Source organism: Oncorhynchus masou, chromosome 13 (genome assembly GCF_036934945.1).
Source record: "Oncorhynchus masou masou isolate Uvic2021 chromosome 13, UVic_Omas_1.1, whole genome shotgun sequence".
Taxonomy (NCBI): domain Eukaryota; kingdom Metazoa; phylum Chordata; class Actinopteri; order Salmoniformes; family Salmonidae; genus Oncorhynchus; species Oncorhynchus masou.
Window position 1 is genome coordinate 31,645,559 of NC_088224.1, and position 23,151 is coordinate 31,668,709.

Sequence of the window (23,151 nt, forward strand, 5' to 3'; positions counted from 1 at the left end):
AACAAGTCTATATACGATGTGATCAAATGAGGTGAGATAAGGGAGGTAAAGGCAAAAAAAGGCCATGGTGGCAAAGTAAATACAATATAGCAAGTAAAACACTGGAATGGTAGATTTGCAATGGAAGAATGTGCAAAGTGGAAATAAAAATAATGGGGTGCAAAGGAGCAAAATAAATAAATTAAATACAGTAGGGAAAGAGGTAGTTGTTTGGGCTAAAATATAGGTGGGCTATGTACTGGTGCAGTAATCTGTGAGCTGCTCTGACAGTTGGTGCTTAAAGCTAGTGAGGGAGATAAGTGTTTCCAGTTTCAGTGCTTTTTGTAGTTTGTTCCAGTCATTGGCAGCAGAGAACTGGAAGGAGAGGCGGCCAAAGAAATAATTGGTTTTGGGGGTGACGAGAGAGATATACCTGCTGGAGCGTGTGCGACAGGTGGGAGATGCTATGGGTTAACTGAGGGTTCGCGTCCAGGCTCTGTCTCAGCCGGCCACGACCGGGAGGTCTGTAGGGCGACGCACAATTGGCTTAGCGTCGACCGGGTTAGGGAGGGTTTGACCGGTAGGGATATCCTTGTCAAATCGCACACTAGCGACTCCTGTGGTGGGCCGGGTGCAGTGCACGCTAACCAGGTCGCCAGGTCCTAACTCCGACACATAGGTGCGGCTGGCTTCCGGGTTGGATGCGCGCTGTGTTAAGAAGCAGTGCGGCTTGGTTGGGTTTTGGAGGACGCATGGCTTTCGACCTTCGCCTCTCCCGAGCCCGTACGGGAAGTTGTAGCGATGAGACAAGATAGTAGATGAGCAAATGAGGATGTGCAAGTAGAAATACTGGTGTGCAAAAGAGCAGAAAAACAAAAACAAACATGGGGATGAGGTAGGTAGGTAGTTGGTTGGGCTATTTACAGATGGGCTGTGTACAGCTGCAGCGATCGGTACACTGCAGCTGGCTGCACGTAGGAGGCAGTTTATAACTTTGCAGGAGACTATGGGAAGATCAATTGCATAATCCTCACATCCTCCACCTGTCTCCTACTCAACCCATTGGAGGTCAGAGGGGAGGGACCTCTGGCTTTCTCATCTAATTGGTTTTGAGGAGATGAGAGGACGCGAGGAGTATCCAATTGAGATCTTCCCTAGTTAAACTGCGTCTGAAATGGTACCCTATACTTTATAGAAGGGATACTCGACTCTTACCCTACGAGGCCCGGCGCCTCCTGGTTTTCTGTTCTACCTGAATTACTCATACCTGGTATCCCAGGTCTAAATCAGTCCCTGAACAATGAAAAAATGCTGCGGAACTGGCTTTGCGGTCCAAAGTTGAGTTTGAGGGGTTTATAGGGTGCCATTTCCTAACAAGGCATGTATGGGTGAAATGTTATCTAATATTGGGAACTAATACGTATAGTTTGAATAACAGAATAAGGCAAATCGTACCAGAAACGTATTTGGGAATTAATTTATTATGTTGTATTCCTGTGCACCATGTCTGGACTAGAGGTCGACCAATTAATCGGAATGGCCGATTAATTAGGGCCAATTTCAAATTTTTATAACAATTGGAAATCGGTATTTCTGGGTGCCATTTTTTATTTTTTTTACCTTTATTTAACTAGGCAAGTCAGTTAAGAACACATTCTTATTTTCAATGACGGCCTAGGAACGAAGCAAAACAACAGATTTGTTTTACCTTATCAGCTCAGGGGAACCAATCTTGCAACCTTACAGTTAACTAGTCCAACACCTGCCTGTTATGTGAATGCAGTAAGCCAAGGTAAGTTGCTAGCTAGCATTAAACTTATCTTATAAAAAACAATCAATCAACAACTGTCGTTGCTCCAATGTGTACTGAACCATAAACATCAATGCCTTTCTTAAAATCAATACACAAGTATACATTTTTAAACCTGCATATTTAGCTAAAAGAAATCCAGGTTAGCAGGCAATATTAACCAGGTGAAATTGTCGTTTCGCTTGTGTTCATTGCACGCAGAGTCAGGGTATATGCAACAGTTTGGGCCGCATGGCTCTTTGCAAACTAATTTGCCAGAATTTTACGTAATTATGACACAACATTGAAGGTTGTGCAATGTGACAGGAATATTTAGACTCATGGATCCCACCAGTTAGATAAAATACTGAACGGTTTTCGAGGTGAGTTTCCAGATTTGATCGACGGCTCGTATTTCTGTGTGTTTATTATAGATAAATCTATGATTTGATATTTGATAGAGCAGTCTGACTGAGGGGTGGTAGGCAGCAGCAAGCTCGTAATAGTCAAAGGGATATGGTTTAGAGAGAAATAGTTGACGCGTTGTAATTCCTGTAATAACTTGCGGCTGAACTTGAAAGGGGTTCCTTCGTTATTTTACCGTTCCTGTCCTGTCTTCCATAGAGAAAGTCTTGATCAACTTAAAATAATGTCTGTTTCGTGCAGGCTTAAACCGCCTCTGCGTTTCGATACCCGTGTAAATCTCACTAGGGTAAGGTAACGTTTGTCAAAATATTTTCATAAATCCACTCTACAAAAAAAAATGATCTTCGATTATATTTAGCCAATATTGATCAGAGTTACCTTGTCCTATGGATATCTAATTATAAAATTGGCAAGGTGGTGTAAGCTTACACGAAACACAGACCTTATTTTAAGTGAATCTAAAAATATCCTATGGAATGAATGAAGGAACCGCTTTTCAGATTTTGCTAGGTGTCATGGGAATTATGACTCGCACTTTGGTAGTCAATTCTTACCATGTCCATTACTAAAATAGGATTTCCTGCATATAGAAATTAGTTGTTTTCAACATTCATCACAGGTAACTTAAACTCTATTTTTATTCAAACAGATGAGAGTATTTGTCTCCTAAACAGACTCTGTGTGTGTTTTACAGATGGAAAATACCACCAACTTGTGGAATCACCTTAGGAACACCCATCCAAAAGACCATATGTATTATATTAAGTTAAAATAAGTGTTCAGTATTGTTGTAATTGTCATTATTACAAAAGTGTGTGTGTGTGTGTGTGTGTATATATATATACACACACACACACATTTTAAGAATTGGCCGATTAATCAGTATCGGCCTTGAAAAATCATAATCGGTAGACCTCTAGCCTGGACATCACAATTCACCACCACTGTAACAGTATGCAGTTAACTGTCCAGAACACATTTGTCTCAATTTCCTCCTAATACAGAATAACTGGTTAATGAGTTTATTGAAGACAAGAATCTGACAATCATTCTCTCACACACACGTAAAGTTGAAAAGAAATATAAAAAGCTAACTCTGTGGAAGGTACATGATCCTTCCATTTCCTCCTATGCTCCAAAGTTATGTAGTGCCAATCTGAACATGTCATTTGTGCAGATCCATTTGTTGTCCACGTTCTTCAGCAGGAACGTTTGTTGAAAACCCATCACCTGGTCCGTGTCAGCCTTTTAAAGAAAAGAGAACAGATGAGCGTCATCCTCTTACCAATATAATTTACTAATCTATCATTATTAGGGTTGCAAAGGGTCTGAAACTTTCTGGAAAGTTTTGGGCAATGTTCAGGAAATTTTCCATGTGAAGTTAAGACTGGGAATTTTGCTTAAATTCACCAAAAAGTTAGCTTATAAAGGTGAACCTTTATTGTATTATACATGTAAGGCAATTCTAGGTCTTGTGGCTGCAACCCTCTGCATGCACGGTGTATTCGTCCATCGCATGTACAGCTGGTTCTCAAGATTTTGCACACTAATGAGATGCTATGGAGTCCACACTACTACACTGTCTGAGCCAAAGACTACATGCTTTCTGGTAAGTTATTACAATTCTGGGTGGGATGAATATATTTTATGACATACATGACTTTTTGTTAACTAGTAAATAGTAGTCATCAAGTTATGGCAGCAATCTACCTCACGTATGCTCGTATGCTGGCAAGAGCATCCTGTCTGGTGCAGCGTTCAACAAGGCCTATGGTGTCATTACTACCGTGTCTCGCCACCTTGGCCCGGATGAGGGCAAGGTTCTTGGCAGTCTGGCAAAGTTTATTTCACCTTTATCTAACCAAGTAGGCCAGTTGAGAACATGTTCTCATTTACAACTGCGACCTGACCAAAATAAAGCAAAGCAGTGCAACAAAAACAGCAGTTAAACACAAACAAACAGTCAAGTCAATAACAAAATAGAAAAATATGTACACTGTGTGCAAATGTAGAATAGTAGGGAGATAAGGAAATAAATAGGCCATGGATGCGAAATAATTACAATTTAGCATTAACACTGGAGTGATTGATGTGCAGATGATGGGCAAGTAGAGATTCTGGGTGAGAAAGAGATCAGTAACAATATGGGGATAAGGGAGTTGGGTGTGCTATTTACAGTTTGGCTATGTACAGGAACAGTGATCGGTAAGCTGCAGATCACTGAAGTACACTTCCAAGCAAGGGCTTTGGGATGGAGATGCAATAAGGCACTCGTGCCAACATATCTCATCAGCCACCTGGTGGAAGGGTCTTTGTGGATCTGAGGCTCTTTCCCCTGTTGCCTCCATCATCCTCTAAATCCCACCACCTCAGAGCGCAACTGGTCCTTGCACCAAAGCACGCAACAGGCTGAACAATACAAGGGTTGAAAAATTGGTGGCCATCCGGGCAAATTTTAGGCTTTTTGAGCCTGACAACGAGCCATTCTCAACAAGGTTGGAAATTGACAGTGAAGATGAGGCCTCAGTCTGATGTTCAAGAGGTGGACATTGAGGAGGTCCAGGGAGAACTCATGGAAGCTTGAGAGGAAGACAACCATAGCTTTAGTTTCTGGACTATCATTTTACAGATATGTTGAAAACGTTTTTGGGAGATGCGATGGATCCATGAGGATCATTCAAAATTCCTTTTCTTTTGTTGTTCAGTGAAATCCTCCCATGTGAAGAGTCAACTTATTTAATTAAAGTTAAATTCGTAACTAAATTGTTTATTTCTATTGGAAGGACTTAATCATTTGCAATTATGTCTACTCAAGGTAAAAATGTCTCCATATGACATGGTAAATATCCAATGCAAAAAAACATTACATTTAAAAAGGTATTAATATTAATTTGCATATATATTTCCATTAATTCCCATGGAAAGTTTCCCTCTGAATATTCCCCAAAATGTGCAACCCTAATCAAAACACAGTAGAAATGAACCACAATAAGAACCATCGATTAGATTCTAAAATTGATTACATTTAAGCTCAAGTGTCTTTAAGAGGTATTAAAATGAAAACAGGAGCAGCTCCTTCCATGTTCAGCAGTGAAACAAAGACCCAGATGAATGTTCCTGCAATTTATTGTGCAACGTTTCAGCCCAAGTGTGCAGATATCCATCTTTATTTCGTGACATTTTTTGTACCCAGGGTCACCGGTGTCACTATGCTAGCTTAGCAGCTTCATTCCTTTCCTCAACTTGTCTTTGACTGGGCTTAAAGTAGGGTCATTTCAAGCAGTTGGTGAGTTTCTGGTTCGATGTCACTCAGTTACTCTCGCCCCTCTAAAAACTTGCACTACATTGACTCAGCTGTCGATCTAAGCTTAACTGTGAATCCAGGTCACGGCACCACTATAACCCGCGTCACTGTTAGCTTATTCTCTCAACTCACCTCTGACTTGGCTTGACTACAATCTTCCCCTACAAACAGTTAACACACATGACTGTCAACTTGACAATATATACACCAGTTGTGCACACTAAAAAGGATGCAAATCACTGGCACCGCCTCAAGCTGTGGGTGAGTTTCTGGTACGATCTCCCTGTTACACCAGCAAGTCACTCAATGTGTGTCCACTACTTTTGAAATGACCTACCTTGAGCTGTCCCATCACCATGCTCATTACACAGCTGTCTGGCGTGGGCTGGTGGTCCTGTGCGGTGATGCTGTGCTGAATTGACTGGAACGGTAAGCTCTGCAGTAAGGGAAAGAAGAGGTATTTTATGTCTGTACCATGTTACAATAATTAGGCTATACATTATAATTACTTTGAAGTTTAAATGAAGATGTCACTTACAGTGATCTTCTCCATAATGGCTTTATGCCCCTGGAAACCAACTCCTTCCCATGTTAAACATGACGCATCAGTCTGGACACACAAACATCAATAATTTATTAAGACAGGGAGCTCTCACATCAGTGACACACTGAACAACATGCGCAGCTGTGTAGTCATTAGTTAGATTCCGTTGCAAGACGCTTTGCGGAATAGGAGAGACTTACCTGAAGTTGACCAATAGAAATTCTTGTTTTCGTTGTAAAATGTTTTCCGCTTGGAGTAAACAGTTACCAACCCAAATGTTTTGCAACGGAATCTGACCAATGAATACACCCCATGGTTCAATCTCAAAAGTTATCCTCTCATCCATGCCACTTTCTCAAAGCACTTCAGAGGATAGCCCTTCAACATGACTCAATTCCAATCCATTACACATAAGTAATTGGACTAAGGCGTCTTCTGTACAGGGGAGTTAAGAGTCCGGACACTCAATCTGAACATTAACACGCATCGCTTGCAGTACCCATAGCTGTATGGATCTTGAAAAATTGCAACAGTAAGTATCTTTATTTTAATGCTTTTTTTCTCGATGATGAAAGGGCCATATGTTTCAGAAGCCATATTGTAAGCAATGATTGACGTTTCTAAACGTTAAAACACAGCGTTGGGATTGTGGTTCACATGAACAAAGCTGAAAACTGTAGGGTTATTTGAAGGAGAGAGTCCAAGTGAAGTAGGCAAGGTTAAGAGAGGAGAGTCACCCTAGGTTTCCAGATGACAAGGATGGTCCATGAAACACCATTACACATCTGTGTTGAAATGTAAATACTCACATAGAGATCGGCGAGTTTGGTTCTATCAGAATCAAACTGTTGGTAATAATGTTGCACAAAGCCTGCACCTATCTGCTCCCAAACCGGTTTGCTTGCCATGATTCAAAGTGCAGGTTGGAATCTGGAGAGGAAAATGCGACTTGAATATGACGTAGCCAACAGCGCATCTCTGATGAGCACATTCCACGTGTTGCAGAATCATTCTGAATTATAATGAATGGAAAAGATAAAACTTCACAGTTTGTCATCATGTATTTATCCACTTATCAAGAGAACATGAGCACGAGAATGGCTAACTCGCTAGCTAGATCTACAAACTGGAAACACTAGCTAACGTCAGTTAACTGAATGAATACTGTTTTACATAGCGAACTAGTTATATACAGGAGCAAGCTAGCTCGCTAACTAGTTTAATGTCAGTACATTATTCCACTCAGAAAAAGATAACTAAACTTTTACTTTGTGTTGCAAAGAATAATTTCCCCTATAAACTACATGTTTTATTGTTGAATAGTTGTGTAAAACTTCATATGGAACTTACCTTAATATGCAACTTGCTAGTAATCCAGTGTGGATACACAACAGGTCTCTCCCGCTTCATCCGGAGAAAAAAAAATGTGTGTTCTCATATACTGGGGCCAAACAACCAATAGATGCGCTCTTCGGCTTGATTGACGGGTACCTACGAGCGGGAATGGCACCCAAATGGGCGTTTCCATCAAAATGATATGGGAGAAATACCAAAGTGCAACCAACCTTGGTAGCTCAATTATTTTCAGCCATTGATAATTAAATGCATATTAAATGTTACGTTTAATTACAATGTATACTTTTGTATAACATTGAGAGTATTTTTTATTTAACCAGGCAAGTCAGTTAAGAACAAATTCCTACACGGACAACTGTGAATTAATGGATATGACAATGTATACTTTTATATAGCATTGAGAATCAGATGTTTTTAATTTAGCCTTTATTTAACTAGGCAAGTTAGTAAAGAACACATTTTTATTTAGTTATTAGTTATTTTACACATGAGCTCTTTGTAGCCAAGAGAAAGTGTCATAAAATAGTTTAGTTTTCAACAAGTGCTTTATGTAGCAGCTAGCTGTGTATTCCTCTGATATATTTTGATATCTGTGGTGGTGTGAAACTCAGTAACAGCTTTCCAGATGGTTTACTGATAAAGTCAATAAGAAAGAAACCACTTTGTTGATAATTATTTAGTATGATGATCATTAGTTACAAAAGTATCAAATAATATACAACTATGACAAAATATGTTCAACAAATAAATGTTGCTTGGTGCAGTGTGTTGAGAATTACTAAGTGCCAATTCCTCTCCAGTATTAGGCCATACAAACAGGAAACAATAGCATTATAAAACATCATGTTAAGGTTTACTCAAGCTTGAACTTCAAATCATACGATTGGTGAGAGTACAAGTGTGATGATTAATAACATTTTCCTTATAGCAATTTAATTCAACAGGTGAACACGCAATAAAATAAAGGGAAACACTGAGGCACTTGAAAAACAGAATCTTAAAGAAGTCTTCAGATCAATAACACAATTTTCCTTTTTCAGGTGTCCGCATCGTCTGATTTCTTCAGCGTCTTCACAGCTACTTGATAGTGAGAGAGCCAACACTATATTGCTTGTTGAAACTGTTGTACTGTCAGATCCTCCAGTCCCGAGGACACTAGTATTATTGTCTATAGTCAGGTCCAGAGCCTATGGCTTAGTTAAGTCCAGTTAAGACAGCCATGCAGACTGAGGTCACCTGACCTAGAAGAGTCAGGCAGACCATTGCATGTGCGATGTGTGGGAGCTGCAGGCATCTGTTTCAAGCAGCCTCCTAAAATGGCACCCTATTCCCTATATAGTGCACTATTGTTGACCAGAAAACAATGGGTAATACAATATGTAAGGAATAGGGTGCTATTTGAGACAAGCTTTCAGTGTCCTGGGTGTGGGATGAAATAATCATCTGTTCTCAATACTGGGGGAAGCTCCTGATGCTGCTGCCTACTGGGGCTGGCTGGTTTCTGTAGAGACAAAAGTTATGGATTTAAATTAAATTAAGTCACATGTGCCGAATATAACAGTTACCGTGAAATGCTTACTTACAAGCCCTTAACCAACAATGCAGTTCTGAAAATACAAATATATCCACTGAGAGCAATGGACAACTAACATTTAATAATAATAATTATAGAGCCTCCCGAGTGGCACAGGCATCACTACACACCCGGGTTCGACCCCAGGCTGTGTCGCAGCCAGCCACGACCAGGAGACCCATGAGGCAGCGCACAATTGGGCTAGCGGTGTCCGGGTTAGGCCGGTCAGAATGTCCTTGTCCCATCGCGCTCTAGCGATTCCTTGTGGCGGGCCAGGTGCATGCACGCTGACTTCAGTCACACATTGGTCCGGCTGGCTTCCGGGCTAAGCAAGCAGTGTCGCTTGGCAGGGTCGTGTTTCACAGTAAGGTCTACAACTGTTGTATTCAGCATTTCATGCATTTTTTAAACTTTTATTTAACTAGGCAAGTCAGTTAAGAACAAATTATTATTTTCAATGACAGCCTAGGAACAGTGGGTTAACTGCCTTGTTCAAAGGCAGAACGACAGATTTTTACCTTGTCAGTTTGGGGATTCGATCTTGCAACCTTTCAGTTACTAGACCAACACTCTAACCACTAGGCTACCTGCTGCCCCCATGTGACAAGAAACATTTGATTTTGATTTACTAACGTTATGGACATTTTTTATAAGCAACTGAAAAATGCATCTTCGGCACCTCCAATGTTTTGAGCGGTTATAGACTTCCGACCTGTGCGTGGCAATAATGAGTGATTGGAGGGGCCAAATAGGCTTTTTTTCCAGATGCGTGTACATTCTTATTTATACCTTTTTTTGGAAGTACATACCAGCCGTAACTGGAGAAAATGAAGAAAGTTGCTCAGCGAAACTCCACAATTGGTGATCAATCAAACGCTTGCAGAGCTGGTGAATGACAGTTTGAGTTGGAACTTCTTGGGTGTTACAGAAGACTTTTCTAGAGACGTCACTACAGACCCTGGTTTGATTCCAGGCTGTAACACACCCGGTCGTGATTGGGAGTCCCATAGGGCGGCGCACAATTGGCCCAGCATTGTGCGGGTTAGGCCAGGTTAAGCCGTGATTGTAAATAATAATTTGTTCAGAACTGACTTGTCTAGTTAAATAAAATACACAGAGATTACTGGTTCAGGGGGATAGTGATTAAGTATAGGAATACAGCATTTACACTCCAAATGGATATTGCCTTAATGGTTGACTGAGATGTGCATTGATTGATTGACTCCTCACATTTAGAAAGCTCGGGACACTAATGGTACGGAAGATCTTTCTGAAGGCGCCCGGCAGGGTTCCTTGTTCCTTCTCTGCCTGTGTGACATGCTCCTCCATGACATTCACATTGGCACCCACCATCTTCACAAACACCTGGACACAACACCAGGGAAAGGAGTCAGATACAGAACTACCATAACTGTGCCCCAAATATAGAGAATAGGGTGTCATTTGGTACACTGATCATGTCAAGATTTCAAAGACATCATCCTGGTCATTAACAATTACGTTAAATAAATCACACTTACATCCAACTTGTCAATCTTTCTGTATATTTGTCTCATCTCTTCTGATTTTCTATGTATTTGAGGTAGGTTCTCGTTGACAATCTGTGATGTGTCGTTGCGGATCTATGACCAGAACAAGAACATTTCATTTCTCACCCACTTTCACAGACAAAGACATGAGCAGCACATACAGGGATGCACACAAATGGCAATATACCATAAAAAGCTGTGTATCAAACTACAAAATACAGAAATACATTTCCAAGTTGTCGGCCCGAACAGCAACAACATTCTCAATAAGTAACGGTTACAGAAACTCTAATTGTAATATGTTGTTTATCTACTTTAGTTGAATGCACTGACTGTTAGTCACTTTGGATAAGTGTCAGTTAAATTACCAAAATGTGAAAATGAACATACCAAAATGAACTGCAAAGCACACTGGGTATTATTAGCCTTGTGTCAGTCAGAACTCATTACAATAATACTCAGCATGTTTTGCAAATGTCAAATTTTACATATACAATTATATTTAGTTAATTCGGCACAGGGGTGTCCAACCCTGTTCCTGGAGAGGTACCTTGTATCTTTTGGCTCCAACCACAGTTGTAACTAACCTGGTTCAGTTTATCAACCAGCTAATTATTACAAATCAGGTGTGCTAGATTAGGGTTGGAGTGAAAACCTACAGGATGGCAGCTCTCCAGGATCAGGGTTGGACAGCCCTGATTTCACAGATTATCTTATCACACCATAGTGCCATCAGACTTCTGATACCAATGCAGGGTGAGGGGCCCACAAAACTGAAGCGCATAAAAAATAAATTGTATAGAAAAGGATTTTAGTATTTTGAAAATACAAATTACAGCTCCTGAAAGTATCTTGTTAAAAAATACAATAGAGTGCAGTTCAGCCTTGTGTAATACAAATTACTCAAGTAAACGAAATACATATTTCAAATACTGCCGATCTTTGAGCACGTACCATGTCAAGCATTCCAACAAATTCATCCACCCTAGTAAGCATTTCCTCCAGACTTTTCTCCAAACCCAGGATCTGTGGGGTATAGAAAGCAGGACATGGTTATAACCAGTCAAGTGACATTTCTCTTGTCACGCGTATCCAGTTATAGCTAGCTTTGGCCAGCGCTATTGCACCTCCCAGCATAGACAGTAATATATATTTTACATCCATCAGAAAGGTTGATTAATTCTAACCTCGTCTCCAGCAGTATCTCTGATGTAAGAGGAGTAACTTAGGGTAGTGTGTCTCAGGATATCATCCTCCTCGTTGTGGTCTTGGTCCGTGTCGGGTACCTCGGAGTTGAAGCTCGGACTCCGCAAGACTGCTGCGTCGAAGCTGGGGCTTTGCGACACGGTACCATTGCTTAGGGCCTCGCTCAACATGGATAAACTGCTCACACTCTGCGACACGATGCCACTGTCCCGACTCACCTCGGCACTGGACTCCTCCAGCGGGGAGAGAACATCTACCCTATTTTCCATCCTCGGCTCCATCTTTCCCCCTTTTGTTTATTTTTGTTTTCAGCTACCGTGTTATGATTGTCAGCTGATTAAATCACGTGGTTGAATATGTTGATGGCGGCTTACAAGGATCAAGTAGAACTAAGCGAAAAGGCGCAATGTTAAATCAGGGCTATTTCTCACTAATTTCCTCTGAAGTTGAATACTGAAATCTGATGACTCAATCGACATTAGAAATTTCCACAGTAGAAAATGGGAATGAAAAACTGGACAGCAAGTGCATTTTAAACCTTTATTTCAAAATGTATCTCCCAAAACGTACAAAACAGTAAGAAAATATAAACACAATATTCACAATACAATTCAAATTAATTGCATTAAGGGTTTGAATTTCAACTGTGGAAATTAGTTGAAGTGATACTTACGGTTTACTATGTTGAAAGAGCAACTAGGCCTACTAAATATTGATTGAGCAATTACAGATCAAGCCCTAATATCCATTCAATTGTTGTTTACATTTGAGTGCTCAGTACATATCTGGACTAAAATGAATTAAAAGGCACAAAGTGTTTTACAAACCTTTTCTCCAATAAGTGTGGAGAATGTATAGCAATGTCTGTACAGCATCATCATCCCATAGAATAAAAACAGTCCAGTTTACATGATATGCTGAAATATTCCCCATTATAATCATCCTCGTACCATAAACACCTCATGGAATTATTTGTTCATGTCATTGTTTTTCCCTTGTAAAAATCTATTATAAAATCCATATGTACATTAAAACAATAGACATTATTCCAGAAAAATCTAGATGTTTCTGTAATAAATATAAAACCTGTAATATTTCCTAGGCGTGAATATGTTGGCTCACACAGTCGATGGTACAGGGTACTACCAGAAGGGGGAAGTGACCAACACATTATAGCACTACTCAACAGGGTTGAACTGACTGTGCATAGTAAAGATATGCATGGAATAACCGCACTATGGTCATAAGAACAGTGTCAAGGTAACCAAAGCAGCCTATGGGGAGAGGAAAAGGAAAGAGCAACACAAATGACATATTTGTGAACCAAAATAGGGTGATAATCCAATGTTAATCCTGGAGATTTGAAGAGTTGAAACAACAATAAGACTGTTAAAAAAATACTTTGCAAACCTTGACAGCTTAAAAGCCTTGAACTAATGTGAATAATGGTGAGAAGAATCCCATACAAAAATCAAACCACCAATGGATGAAGGCTTAGTGTCCCACAGAACCCATGTACTCTATGAAAGTTAACCATATCATGGATGGATGGATAGATGACCTTTGTTAACCAAAGTACCACTGGATCCATACATGGGTCTCAATGCGTGTGCCCAACACAGTGTAGGAAAGTGAATGAGTGAGGTTAAGCAGATGCAGATTCAGGTGTTATCACCTTCACCTCTTAGCAGTCCTGCCTGCAGTAACAGCGTTCACATCCCCCTGCCTGCTGTAACTAACAGGGTTCACAGCCAAGCAGGTGAGTAAACAGTAAAGATAAGGAATCATTAGCGGTGAAGTGAGAGGGGTGATAGTCAGATAGTGGCTTTTTTCCCCAGAGAGCATGTTGCTTTCCTGGAGCTCCAAAAACAGCCAACCAGTGGAGAAGACGAAACAGGATATAGACTATGTTCAGTGTAGGAAGTATTGCTTGATAACAGTTCAAAATGTACCAGGTATAAATGACTGCTGGTAAGGGAAGTAAGAGTTTTAGTACATGTGATGATCCAACACTTCTCCTTATTAAAGCTTAGAATAATTGATTGGAGAAGATAAATCACCTGTGAATACACAGGTAAAATACAGATATAGAGAATCAGTAGACAGGTAGCATTGTACAGAAAGATAGAATTGTTCTTAAAAACAAAAGCTCAAAGTTGGTCCCAAAAAGGAGATAGAGGTTCAGATTAAAAGTGGCCACTAAAGGATAGCAGGTGAACCCCATCAGGCCTACACATTAGTGGCCTAAAATGCTCATTTACAAGACATTGAAAACCTTCAAACTCAAACAATACAGAATAAACTGTCCTTATTTGTTTTATAAAAAATGTAACAAAATTAGTAGGAGGTTTGAGGAACAACGTTCATTCTCATGGTGGGTATACCGGGTAGGGGATGCTCCAGCTCACGTCCAATGTGTGTGTGTATTATTAGTGTAGGTGTGTGTATTATAGGGTGATGACGGTGCCATCCTCTTCCACCCCTCCCCGGGGCAGAGCCAGGCTGTGTCGAGGGTCCGTCCTCATGGTGCTGAGGATTTTGTGCAGGCTGCTGTTGCTCTCCCGGAGGGCTGGGTTGCTGCTGTGGTGCTGGGTTTGGTGATGCTGCGGGTTCTGTAACTGGGGCTGCTGGAGGTTCAGCTCCCTGTGCAGCATGTAGCTGAGGCTGCCGTGGTGAGAAAGGCCATTGAGGCTGGGCTGGGAGTGGGAGGAGGTGGTGGAAACCACAGAGAGGGGTCGGATCGGGGGGTTGGTGGGTTCCACGGGGGCCTGGGGAGGGGCTTGGGTATGGGAGCGTGACGTTCTTGAAGCCACGGACACCATTGATGCGCTGGAGCGCCTCGATGGCCGCTTGAGGGTGCTCTCGATAACGATGTCTGACTCCTCATCACTTTCCAGCTCGTCGGGGTAGCCATGGGCACCGGGCGCAATTGCTGCGGTGGACAGGCTGGGGTAGCCGGTGGAACCGCTGCTGTCTGACGACTGACCGGAGCTGCCGGATATCCGGCTGGCTCGCACCACATTGTTCCGCTGGTTCACCGGCTTTACTGTGACAATCAGGTTGTGACTGTTGGCGATCATCATGTCCGTTACCTGGTCTAGCGTCTTCCCAGTCACCTCAATGCCGTTGACCTCCAGGACCTCGTCATTGACGGCCAGCAGGCCCGTGCTCTCAGCCAGGCCCCCAGGCACCATGCGGGAGATAAAAATCCCAGGCACCTTCTCCAGGCCATGGGGCGTCACCCGTACGCTTGTCCCATCCCGGATGTAGAACCCCAGGGGTTTGTCAGAACCATGGCGGTAGAGACGAACGCGGCGGTGGGACTCTGGCAAGATGTCCACATCGATGATGGAGGAGACTGGCCGGAAGTCCTGCGGCATGCCGATACGGATGTGAGGTCGCTTCCTGTTGACGTCGTTCCGCAGCGCCACCACAGCCTTTTTCTTTCGGGTCAGAGAGTGAGTCCCATAGCTGCTGTAGTCGACCTCCTCTGAAACACAACAGGAGAAATAGAACTGGTTAGAGCCTTTTCTCTGAAACCCAGAACAGAACTGCTAAGAACTGAAACGCAGAAAATATAGAACCCCTTCAGGCCTCTGGAAGACAGGAGAAAACAACTGTTCAGAACTACGTCTGAAACACAGAACAGTTCTACTTAGAACAGCTTAGCTCTCAGGAAAACTTCACTTGAAGCATATGAGCCTCAAATGGTGAGCAGATGTTTCCTTTGAAAGAACACAATACATAAAGGTTTTATTTGTAGCAAGAAATGTACGCAGTGCTCATTACCATACACGTCAACAGGTCTTAGTCCAAACTCCTCGAACTCTACCCCTGGGTAAAGCGAGCATCAACCCTTCATGTTTTTAAAAATGGACAAATGACCAAAACACACATAAAACTGCAAGATGACAACATGAACACAGATTAACTTTATTCCAGACTTGGGACATCAACACAACAGAATAGTGAAGCTGCCAATACATTCCAGATTGCAGTCCTAAAGTCATTAATAAAACGCTGAGAGGGCAGAGCAGAGCTGACAGCGTGGGGGTGTGTGTGTGGGGGGCGTTCCTGTCTGTGCTGACAGAGCTGTACCGCTTTACTGGTACTGCTTAGACAGCTGCTGTTGGGGAGGCCCTGCCTGCCTGCCAAGCCAAACCATGGCCAAAATGGGACCAGAGTCACAGCGTACTGACTGTTTACCAGTCCCACTCTAAAGAAACACCCACACAAGGAGTTGAGGACAAAGGGAAGTTTATCATTAAAACTCCGCAGCTTGTTTACTGTGAAATCCTTTCACTCCACTTCAGAACAAAGCTTCAACTGGGCTGAACTTGTGGCAGACCCTGTTGCACTCTGGGCCGTAGAGAAAGCCTGACGAGTGCTGTGCTGGTCTGGTGTAGCTCTGCAGTCAGTGGGGTGGAACAGAGCCACAGGAAGAACAGTTGTAAGCAAACACCAGGATGGGATTACAGTTGGAATACCGATCATTCGGATCTTCAGTTGTACACGACTCGCTGTCTGCAAGCAAGGGCAACGGAGTGTGTTCACGCAAAACTATTTTCACAGTTCCAAAAATATATAAAAACATTTCAACCAACCCAATATGTCTAGGCTTAGGCGGTATACGATATACTGGGGTATTTGGAAAAAAAAACAGGATGGTTTTTCAATACCGTCGAAACTACTTCTTTGAAGTTGCTATAAATATTCAAATATATTGAACAACATTTTAAGTTAATACCTACAGTCAACTTGTGCAATACGTTCAGAGACAAAGCAGATTGCCCTTTTCATTCCACCCCTCACATTATGAACAGTTGAGCCAGTCACGTGTTTGTTTGTAAATAGCATAACATGAGAAAGCGGGAGCTGGTGAGTCCAAAGCATTGTATATCTATCGGTAAGTCTCTGTTGTGCAGCACACATGAGGTGATGAAGTTACACCTGTATGCAATTCACTACTACATTTTTGCCATCAAATATCTTACGTCTTTCTGCCGTGTTTGAGAAGTCAAAAAGCTCTGGATCAGTTCTGTACAGATGCCATTTTTTCCCCTGTGCTTCCTACTAGCATTTTCCCCCCTCCTTTCTTCTCCCCTCTGTTCCTTGTACACATAATGCTCTTCCTTCAGAAAAGCATTCATCACAACTTTGTTCATTTGCACAATTTCTCTCATTCACTTCCGCTTGTAAAATGTAAACACTCACTGAAAATGACATTCGGTAGCTACTATCTATCCAGCTTGACAATGACAGGAAGAGAAATAAAGAGAGACAGAGAATGCCAGAAACAGAGATACAGTATGATAGTGAGAGGACTGCTCAGGCATAATAAACTCATCCTGTGATCTTCCTCTCAGGACATGTCTGTACAGCTAGCTGTGTTGATCCAGATCCAAGGAGGAAGTTTGTCCGGACAGTGTGAAGCACAGTGCTGCAGGAACAGGAACTAGAGGTCCTATGAGGGGGGGGGGGGGGCATCCACCACTTCCATGGCAATGGGCAACGAGTCATAGTCCCTCCTGGGGTGGACACTTGCCTGGGTGTATGTGTTTGACGTTATAGCATATGCAAGTGGGATAACCATATGGTCACGTGGTATAGATGTGTTCCCTCTGCTGGAAAAGTATGTTCGTACCTATGCTAAACTATTTTTGGAGGAGCCAATTCTCTGTGCTAATAGTTTCAGTGGGAGTATTTTGTGCACCACTGTACTGACCCAACCTCCCAGGCCAACTAATGACTTTCTGCCTCTCCTCCCCACTAATGACGGAATCTAATGACAGGACACAACACACAGTTTTAATTACGCTGTTCTGAAAGCAAACTGCTGCACTCCTTGCTACATATACAGATGGCCACAGCTAGGTTTGCAAAGGGTCGGAAACTTTCCGGTAAATTTCCAGAAATTTCCCAGGAATTTTCCATGGGAAGTTAAGTCTGTGTATTTGAGGAATTTTGCTTAAAATTCATAAAAAAAAAGTTAAGCTAACAGTGAACCTTTTTTGTGGGATACATAGAAGGCAATTCTAGGTATTGCGTCATATTTTGGTTAAACCATCCCCAATTCAATGGAATTGCAACCCTGCACAGTGCATTCTTCCAACACATGTACAGCTGATTCTCAAGATCTTGCACACTAATGAGCCCACACTGCTACATTGTCTGAGTCAAGGACAACATGCTTTCTGGTAAGTTTTGATTACAATACTGGGTGGGATGAATATATTTTATATGACATACATTTTTTTGTTAACTAGTAAATAGTAGCCTACAGCAAAGTGTGTTTAAATAATTTCTAACTTGTTAGCAACTTCTGCAAGTTAGTTTTTGTTACCATGTGGGTTTTAGCTTGCTTGAGCCTGCTAACTGAGGAGGGTTAATTCACCCGTATATATATATATATATGAATGAATGGTGAAATAAAATGGGGGAAAAAATAAAACATTTATCTTAAAAAGGAGTTTAATCAAATTTGCTTAACTATTTATTTGTACATGGAATGTTATATATATTTTTTACACATTTTTGTCTAATCTTTACAGGAAAATGCCACGGGTACTATCTGATGTGGGGAGACATTTCACTGCAGCTAATGTAGAAGGAAAAGCTGTGTACATTTGCACATACTGTGCCAAATCATATGTGAAGAATGCAACAAAGATGCAGAATCATCTGGCCAAGGGCATAAAGTTCCCTCAGCACTTACAACAAGCAACCTCTGACTAAAGTCCCACTACTTCTAGTCGACGTGAAAATGATGAATCAGACACTTTATCGATAGCAACAGCTCGTGGTCCTCCTGGAATCAGAAGCTCTTTTTGACTCACTGGAGGAACGTAGTCAGAGAAATGCTGATGAATGTCTTGCTCGAGCTGTGTATGCAGCTCATTCACCTCAGATGCTCACAGGCAATGTGTATTGGAAGAGATTTCTGAATGTTCTTCACCCAGCATACACCCTCCAACCAGACATGATTTATCTACTCATTTGCTGGATGCAGAGTTGAAGGTCAAGCAAATCATAGAGAAAGCAGACTGTATTGCAATCATCTCTGATGGGTGGTCAAATGTTTGTGAACAAGGAATAATTAACTACATCTCCACCCCTCAATCCATATTCTACAAGAGCACAGACACAAGGGACAACAGACACACTGGTCTCTACATTGCAGATGAGCTGAAAGCAGTCGTCAATGACCTTGGACCACAGAAGGTATTTGCACTGGGGACAGACAATGCTGCAAACATGAAGGCTGCTTGGTCTAAAGTGGAGGAGTCCTACCCTCACATCACACCCATTGGCTGTGCTGTTCATGCATTGAATCTGCTCCTCAAGGACATCATGGCACTGAAAACAATGCATACGCTCTACAAGAGAGCCAAGGAAATGGTTAGGTATGTGAAGGGTCATCAAGTTATAGCAGCAATCTACCTCACCAAGCAAAGTGAGAAGAATAAGAGCACCAAATTGAAGCTGCCCATCAGCACCCGTTGGGGTGGTGTTGTCATCATGTTTGACAGTCTCTTGGAGGGGAAGGAGTCTCTCCAAGAAATGGCCACATCACAGTCTGCCGACATGGGCAGCCCCATCAAGAGGATCCTCTTGGATTATGTATTTTGGGAGAGAGTGATAAGCAGCCTGAAACTCCTGAAACCTATAGCAATAGCCATTGCACGGATTGAGAGAGACAATGCCATCCTGTCTGATGTTCAGACTCTGCTTGCAGATGTAAGAGAAGAAATCTGTACAGCCCCGCCCACTTCACTGTTGCTCCAAGCAGAGGAAACTGCAGTTCTGAAATGCATCAAAAAGTGTGAAGATTTCTGCCTGAAGCCCATACACGCCGCAGCGTAGATGTTGGACCCCAAGTATGCTGGCAAGAGCATCCTGTCTGGTGCAGAGATCAACAAGGCCTATGTTGTCATCACTACCTTGTCTCGCCACCTTGGCTTGGATAAGGGCAAGGTTCTTGGCAGTCTGGCAAACTACACTTCCAAGCAAGGGCTTTGGGATGGAGATTCAATATGGCACTCGTGCCAACATATCTCATCAGCCACCTGGTGGGACTTTGTGGATCTGAGGCTCTTTCCCGTTTCCTCCATAATCCTCCAAATCCCACAAACATCAGCTGCCTCAGAGCGCAACTGGTCCTTGTTTGGGAACACACACACCAAAACTGACCAATACAAGAGTTGAAAAATTGGTGGCCATCCGTGCAAATGTGAGGCTTGTTGAGCCTGACAACAAGCCATCCTCAACAAGGTTGGAAAGTGACAGGGAAGATGAGGCCTCAGAGTCTGATGTTCAAGAGGTGGACATTGAGGAGGTCTAGTGAGAAGACATGGAAGCCTGAGAGGAGGACAACCAAAGCTTTAGTTCAATAATTTTACAGATGTATGTTGAAAATGTTTTTGGGAGATGCAATGGATCATTGGGGGTCATTCAATATTCCCTTTCGTTATTCAGTGAAATCATCCCATGTGAAGAATCAACTCCTTTAATTAAAGTTCAATTCGTAACTAAATTGCTTTTTAAAATTTCTATTGGGAGGATTTAATCATTTTCAATTATGTCTACTTATGATTAGGTAAAAGGTTTATGTTTGTCTCTATATGATATGGTAAATATATCCAAAGCAAAAAACATCTATATTTAAATGATATATGAATTTTCAGATATTTCCGTTAATACCCATATATTCCTATTCAATCTCACAGAAAGTTTCCACCTCTGAATATTCCCCAAAATGTGCAACTCTAGCCACAGAAGGTACAGAACCACAAGCCACAGAACCCAGACTGACCAGCTCTACTGTGGATTTTCATATAGAAGCCACCCTGCCGGGTCCAGCTCCTGCCCTGCCGGCTCCAGCTCCTGCCCTGCCGGCTCCAGCTCCTGCCCTGCCGGCTCCAGCTCCTGCCCTGCCGGCTCCAGCTCCTGCCCTGCCCTGCTGCTTTCAACTCTTGTTTTTAAGAAAGCTTCCCAAAGCTTCTGAATATCATCAAAGTAGGGTGCAGAAATTATTCTTAGTTGTCGGGTCGAGGCAGCAGGAAGTATAATTATTTAGATTGAAGCCAGACAGGCTTTTATTATGGGGAGGAATTTATGCCACAAGTGCAAGTCTGCTGATGGGAAACACATTGAGGCTGTACTGCTCCATCTCATTATCGAGGTGGACTGGTGCACCAACACTTCCCTCCACTGTCCCGCCTTTAGTCCCAAAACCCCAGGCACACCTTGTCCCAAAACCCCAGGCACTGATGAAACTGAACAACATATTCCCCCCACTGAATCCCAAAGTCCTTTCCAAACTAACAAAGTTGAGGGTCAAGAAAGAGTCTCTGAACTATCTGAGAAACACACACGAGAGAGAAACACACACGAGAGAGAGAGAGAGAGAGAGAGAGAGAGAGAGAGAGAGAGAGAGAGAGAGAGAGAGAGAGAGAGAGAGAGAGAGAGAGAGAGAGAGAGAGAGAGAAAGAGAAAGAGAAAGAGAAAGAGAAAGAGAGAAAAGGGTGGCATCTCACCAAGATCCAGGCCACATGAACAGACTGCTGACTAGAATGGAAAGACAATTTATACAAACACAAATAATTGGATGGTAAGATGGAAGAACAATTAGCCCAGTAATGTAAGAGCTGCAGCCTTGTTGGATAAAAGAGAATGATCATCAGAGCATGATGATTATGTGGCTTCTAGAGCATCGGGGGGAAATGGAATTTAGAAAAAGTCTTAATGCTTCGAGTCAATACCTTCAGCCTGATGTTGATTGACACAGCACAAAACAAGACATGTAATAAAGGTACTAATGTAGAGGGAATACAGCTAAATAGTTTGGCATAGAACTGAAAACACTGACAGGAACCAAATAAACTTTAACATCTTCCCCAAGAGAACTAATCTGAAAACTAATTAGGTGGCACCCGAAATGGCATCCCCATAGGCTCTGGTCAAAAGTACTGTACCATTTAGGGAATAGGGTGGCATTTAAGGTATAAGGTACAACAACAATAAACAGCCTCAACCAAGCCATGTGATGCTGCCAGTCACCTGACCTGGCTCTCCCATCCCAGTATGGGTCAGGGTTTAGGGGTTAAAGGTGAAGTGCCTAAATTCCTCTGTTTGTAAGAGGGCCGAGAGGGCCTCCCACCCACAATCCGGTCAGACTGCCAGGCTGGCTCTGTAGGGTTTCACCAGTCAGGAATGTGGCGCTTGATGGATATGGAGATATCTCTGGACAGGTTTAACTTAACTCAGTTTCTGTAGCTGTGGCTACTCTAGCCTTGCCTAGTCCTCATGCTGCATCCCCTTTAGGCTGGGCTAGGTCTGAAATGGCATCCTATTCCCTACATAGTACTCTCCTCTCCTCCTTGTTAACTGGACCTGTGAAAAAGAGCCTCTTTTCAAGTCCAATAAAGGGTTTTATGATCAGTCATTAGGCCTCCCCATGTGGTTTGTTCTCAAACACCTTGTTGTACGTTTAGTGCTGAATGTATGTATTCGCCAGCAAGTGGAATGTGTTGGCCAGAATGTAGCCTACTGGCCAGCACAGAGTACAACGATAAACACAAAGTAGAAAATAAAATGTTATATTTTGAGCCACTATTTCTGAGCCCATTTGTTCAGTTCAAATCTAAGAACAGTGCATATTGTTGTGATGTAGTGTTGTCGTGATAATAAGTTCACGTTGATGGGAAAACTAACATAGATTAATCTAGACTAATGTGTCGGCTCTGTATAATGTTGCGGCAGGTAGCCTAGCGGTTAGAGCATTGGGCCAGTAACCGAAAGGTTGCTCGATCGAAACCCCGAGCTGACAAGGTAAAAATCTGTCATTCTGCCCCTGAACAACGCAGTTAACCCACTATTCCTAGGCAGTCATTGTAAATAAGAATTTGTTCTTAATTGACTTGCCTAGTTAAATAAAGGTAAAAAAAATTATGTAAAAAATGAACTCTGCATAACAAAGACTGGTAAATAATGGTAACATTCTACACCTCTGTGACAAACCAATCGGAAGCCTGACCTTACAAAACGTTAAGACACCAAACACTAGCTTTACAGAACATTAATAAGCAACAGGCTCACATGTTGACTTGTTCCGTTGCATAATCTGTTTAGTAATCAATCTGACATGAGCCTAACGATCTGAGGGAACATTCAGGGTCTTAGTTGGTGTTTGTGATGGACGACAACACGTGGCACCTCCGTTACGCAACAGTTATGATGCAGAGATTTTTGGGAACTCAGTACCTCTCTGTTCACCAGGTATACTGTAGGCATCTAGGATCCCCTCTGCTCACCAGGTGTCGCCTACGGGAACTAGACCCTGAATGTTCCTTCAGTTTGAGTACATTACTAAACAGACTCCTCAGAACCATGTTGGTTAGCGAGCAGTAGCCAGAGAGGAACAAACCAGCAGGTTTCTGCCAGGCT

General features: G+C 42.3%; 3 protein-coding genes across 3 annotated transcripts in view; all 3 read right to left on the reverse strand.

Moving 5' to 3' along the window:
* Positions 1–3,200: 3,200 nt before the first annotated feature.
* LOC135552088 (nuclear transport factor 2-like) lies at positions 3,201–7,466 on the reverse strand. Its single transcript, XM_064983484.1, has 5 exons — positions 7,393–7,466; positions 6,852–6,972; positions 6,037–6,108; positions 5,836–5,934; positions 3,201–3,439 (listed from the first exon to the last, which is right to left on the reverse strand). The coding sequence occupies exons 2-5, from the start codon at positions 6,948–6,950 to the stop codon at positions 3,323–3,325; spliced, it is 387 nt and encodes a 128-aa protein (XP_064839556.1). The 5' UTR covers positions 6,951–6,972; positions 7,393–7,466; the 3' UTR covers positions 3,201–3,322.
* A 256-nt stretch (positions 7,467–7,722) lies between these two features.
* LOC135552089 (biogenesis of lysosome-related organelles complex 1 subunit 4-like) lies at positions 7,723–12,046 on the reverse strand. Its single transcript, XM_064983485.1, has 5 exons — positions 11,688–12,046; positions 11,455–11,526; positions 10,492–10,593; positions 10,202–10,336; positions 7,723–8,899 (listed from the first exon to the last, which is right to left on the reverse strand). The coding sequence occupies exons 1-5, from the start codon at positions 11,985–11,987 to the stop codon at positions 8,810–8,812; spliced, it is 699 nt and encodes a 232-aa protein (XP_064839557.1). The 5' UTR covers positions 11,988–12,046; the 3' UTR covers positions 7,723–8,809.
* A 186-nt stretch (positions 12,047–12,232) lies between these two features.
* Positions 12,233–23,151, reverse strand: part of LOC135552090 (partitioning defective 6 homolog gamma-like) — a 46,735-nt gene continuing 35,816 nt past the window's right edge. Inside the window, exon 3 of the mRNA XM_064983487.1 lies at positions 12,233–15,196. Coding sequence (XP_064839559.1) covers positions 14,154–15,196 — 1,043 coding nt within the window. The 3' untranslated portion in view covers positions 12,233–14,153. The remainder of the gene's footprint in view (positions 15,197–23,151) is intronic.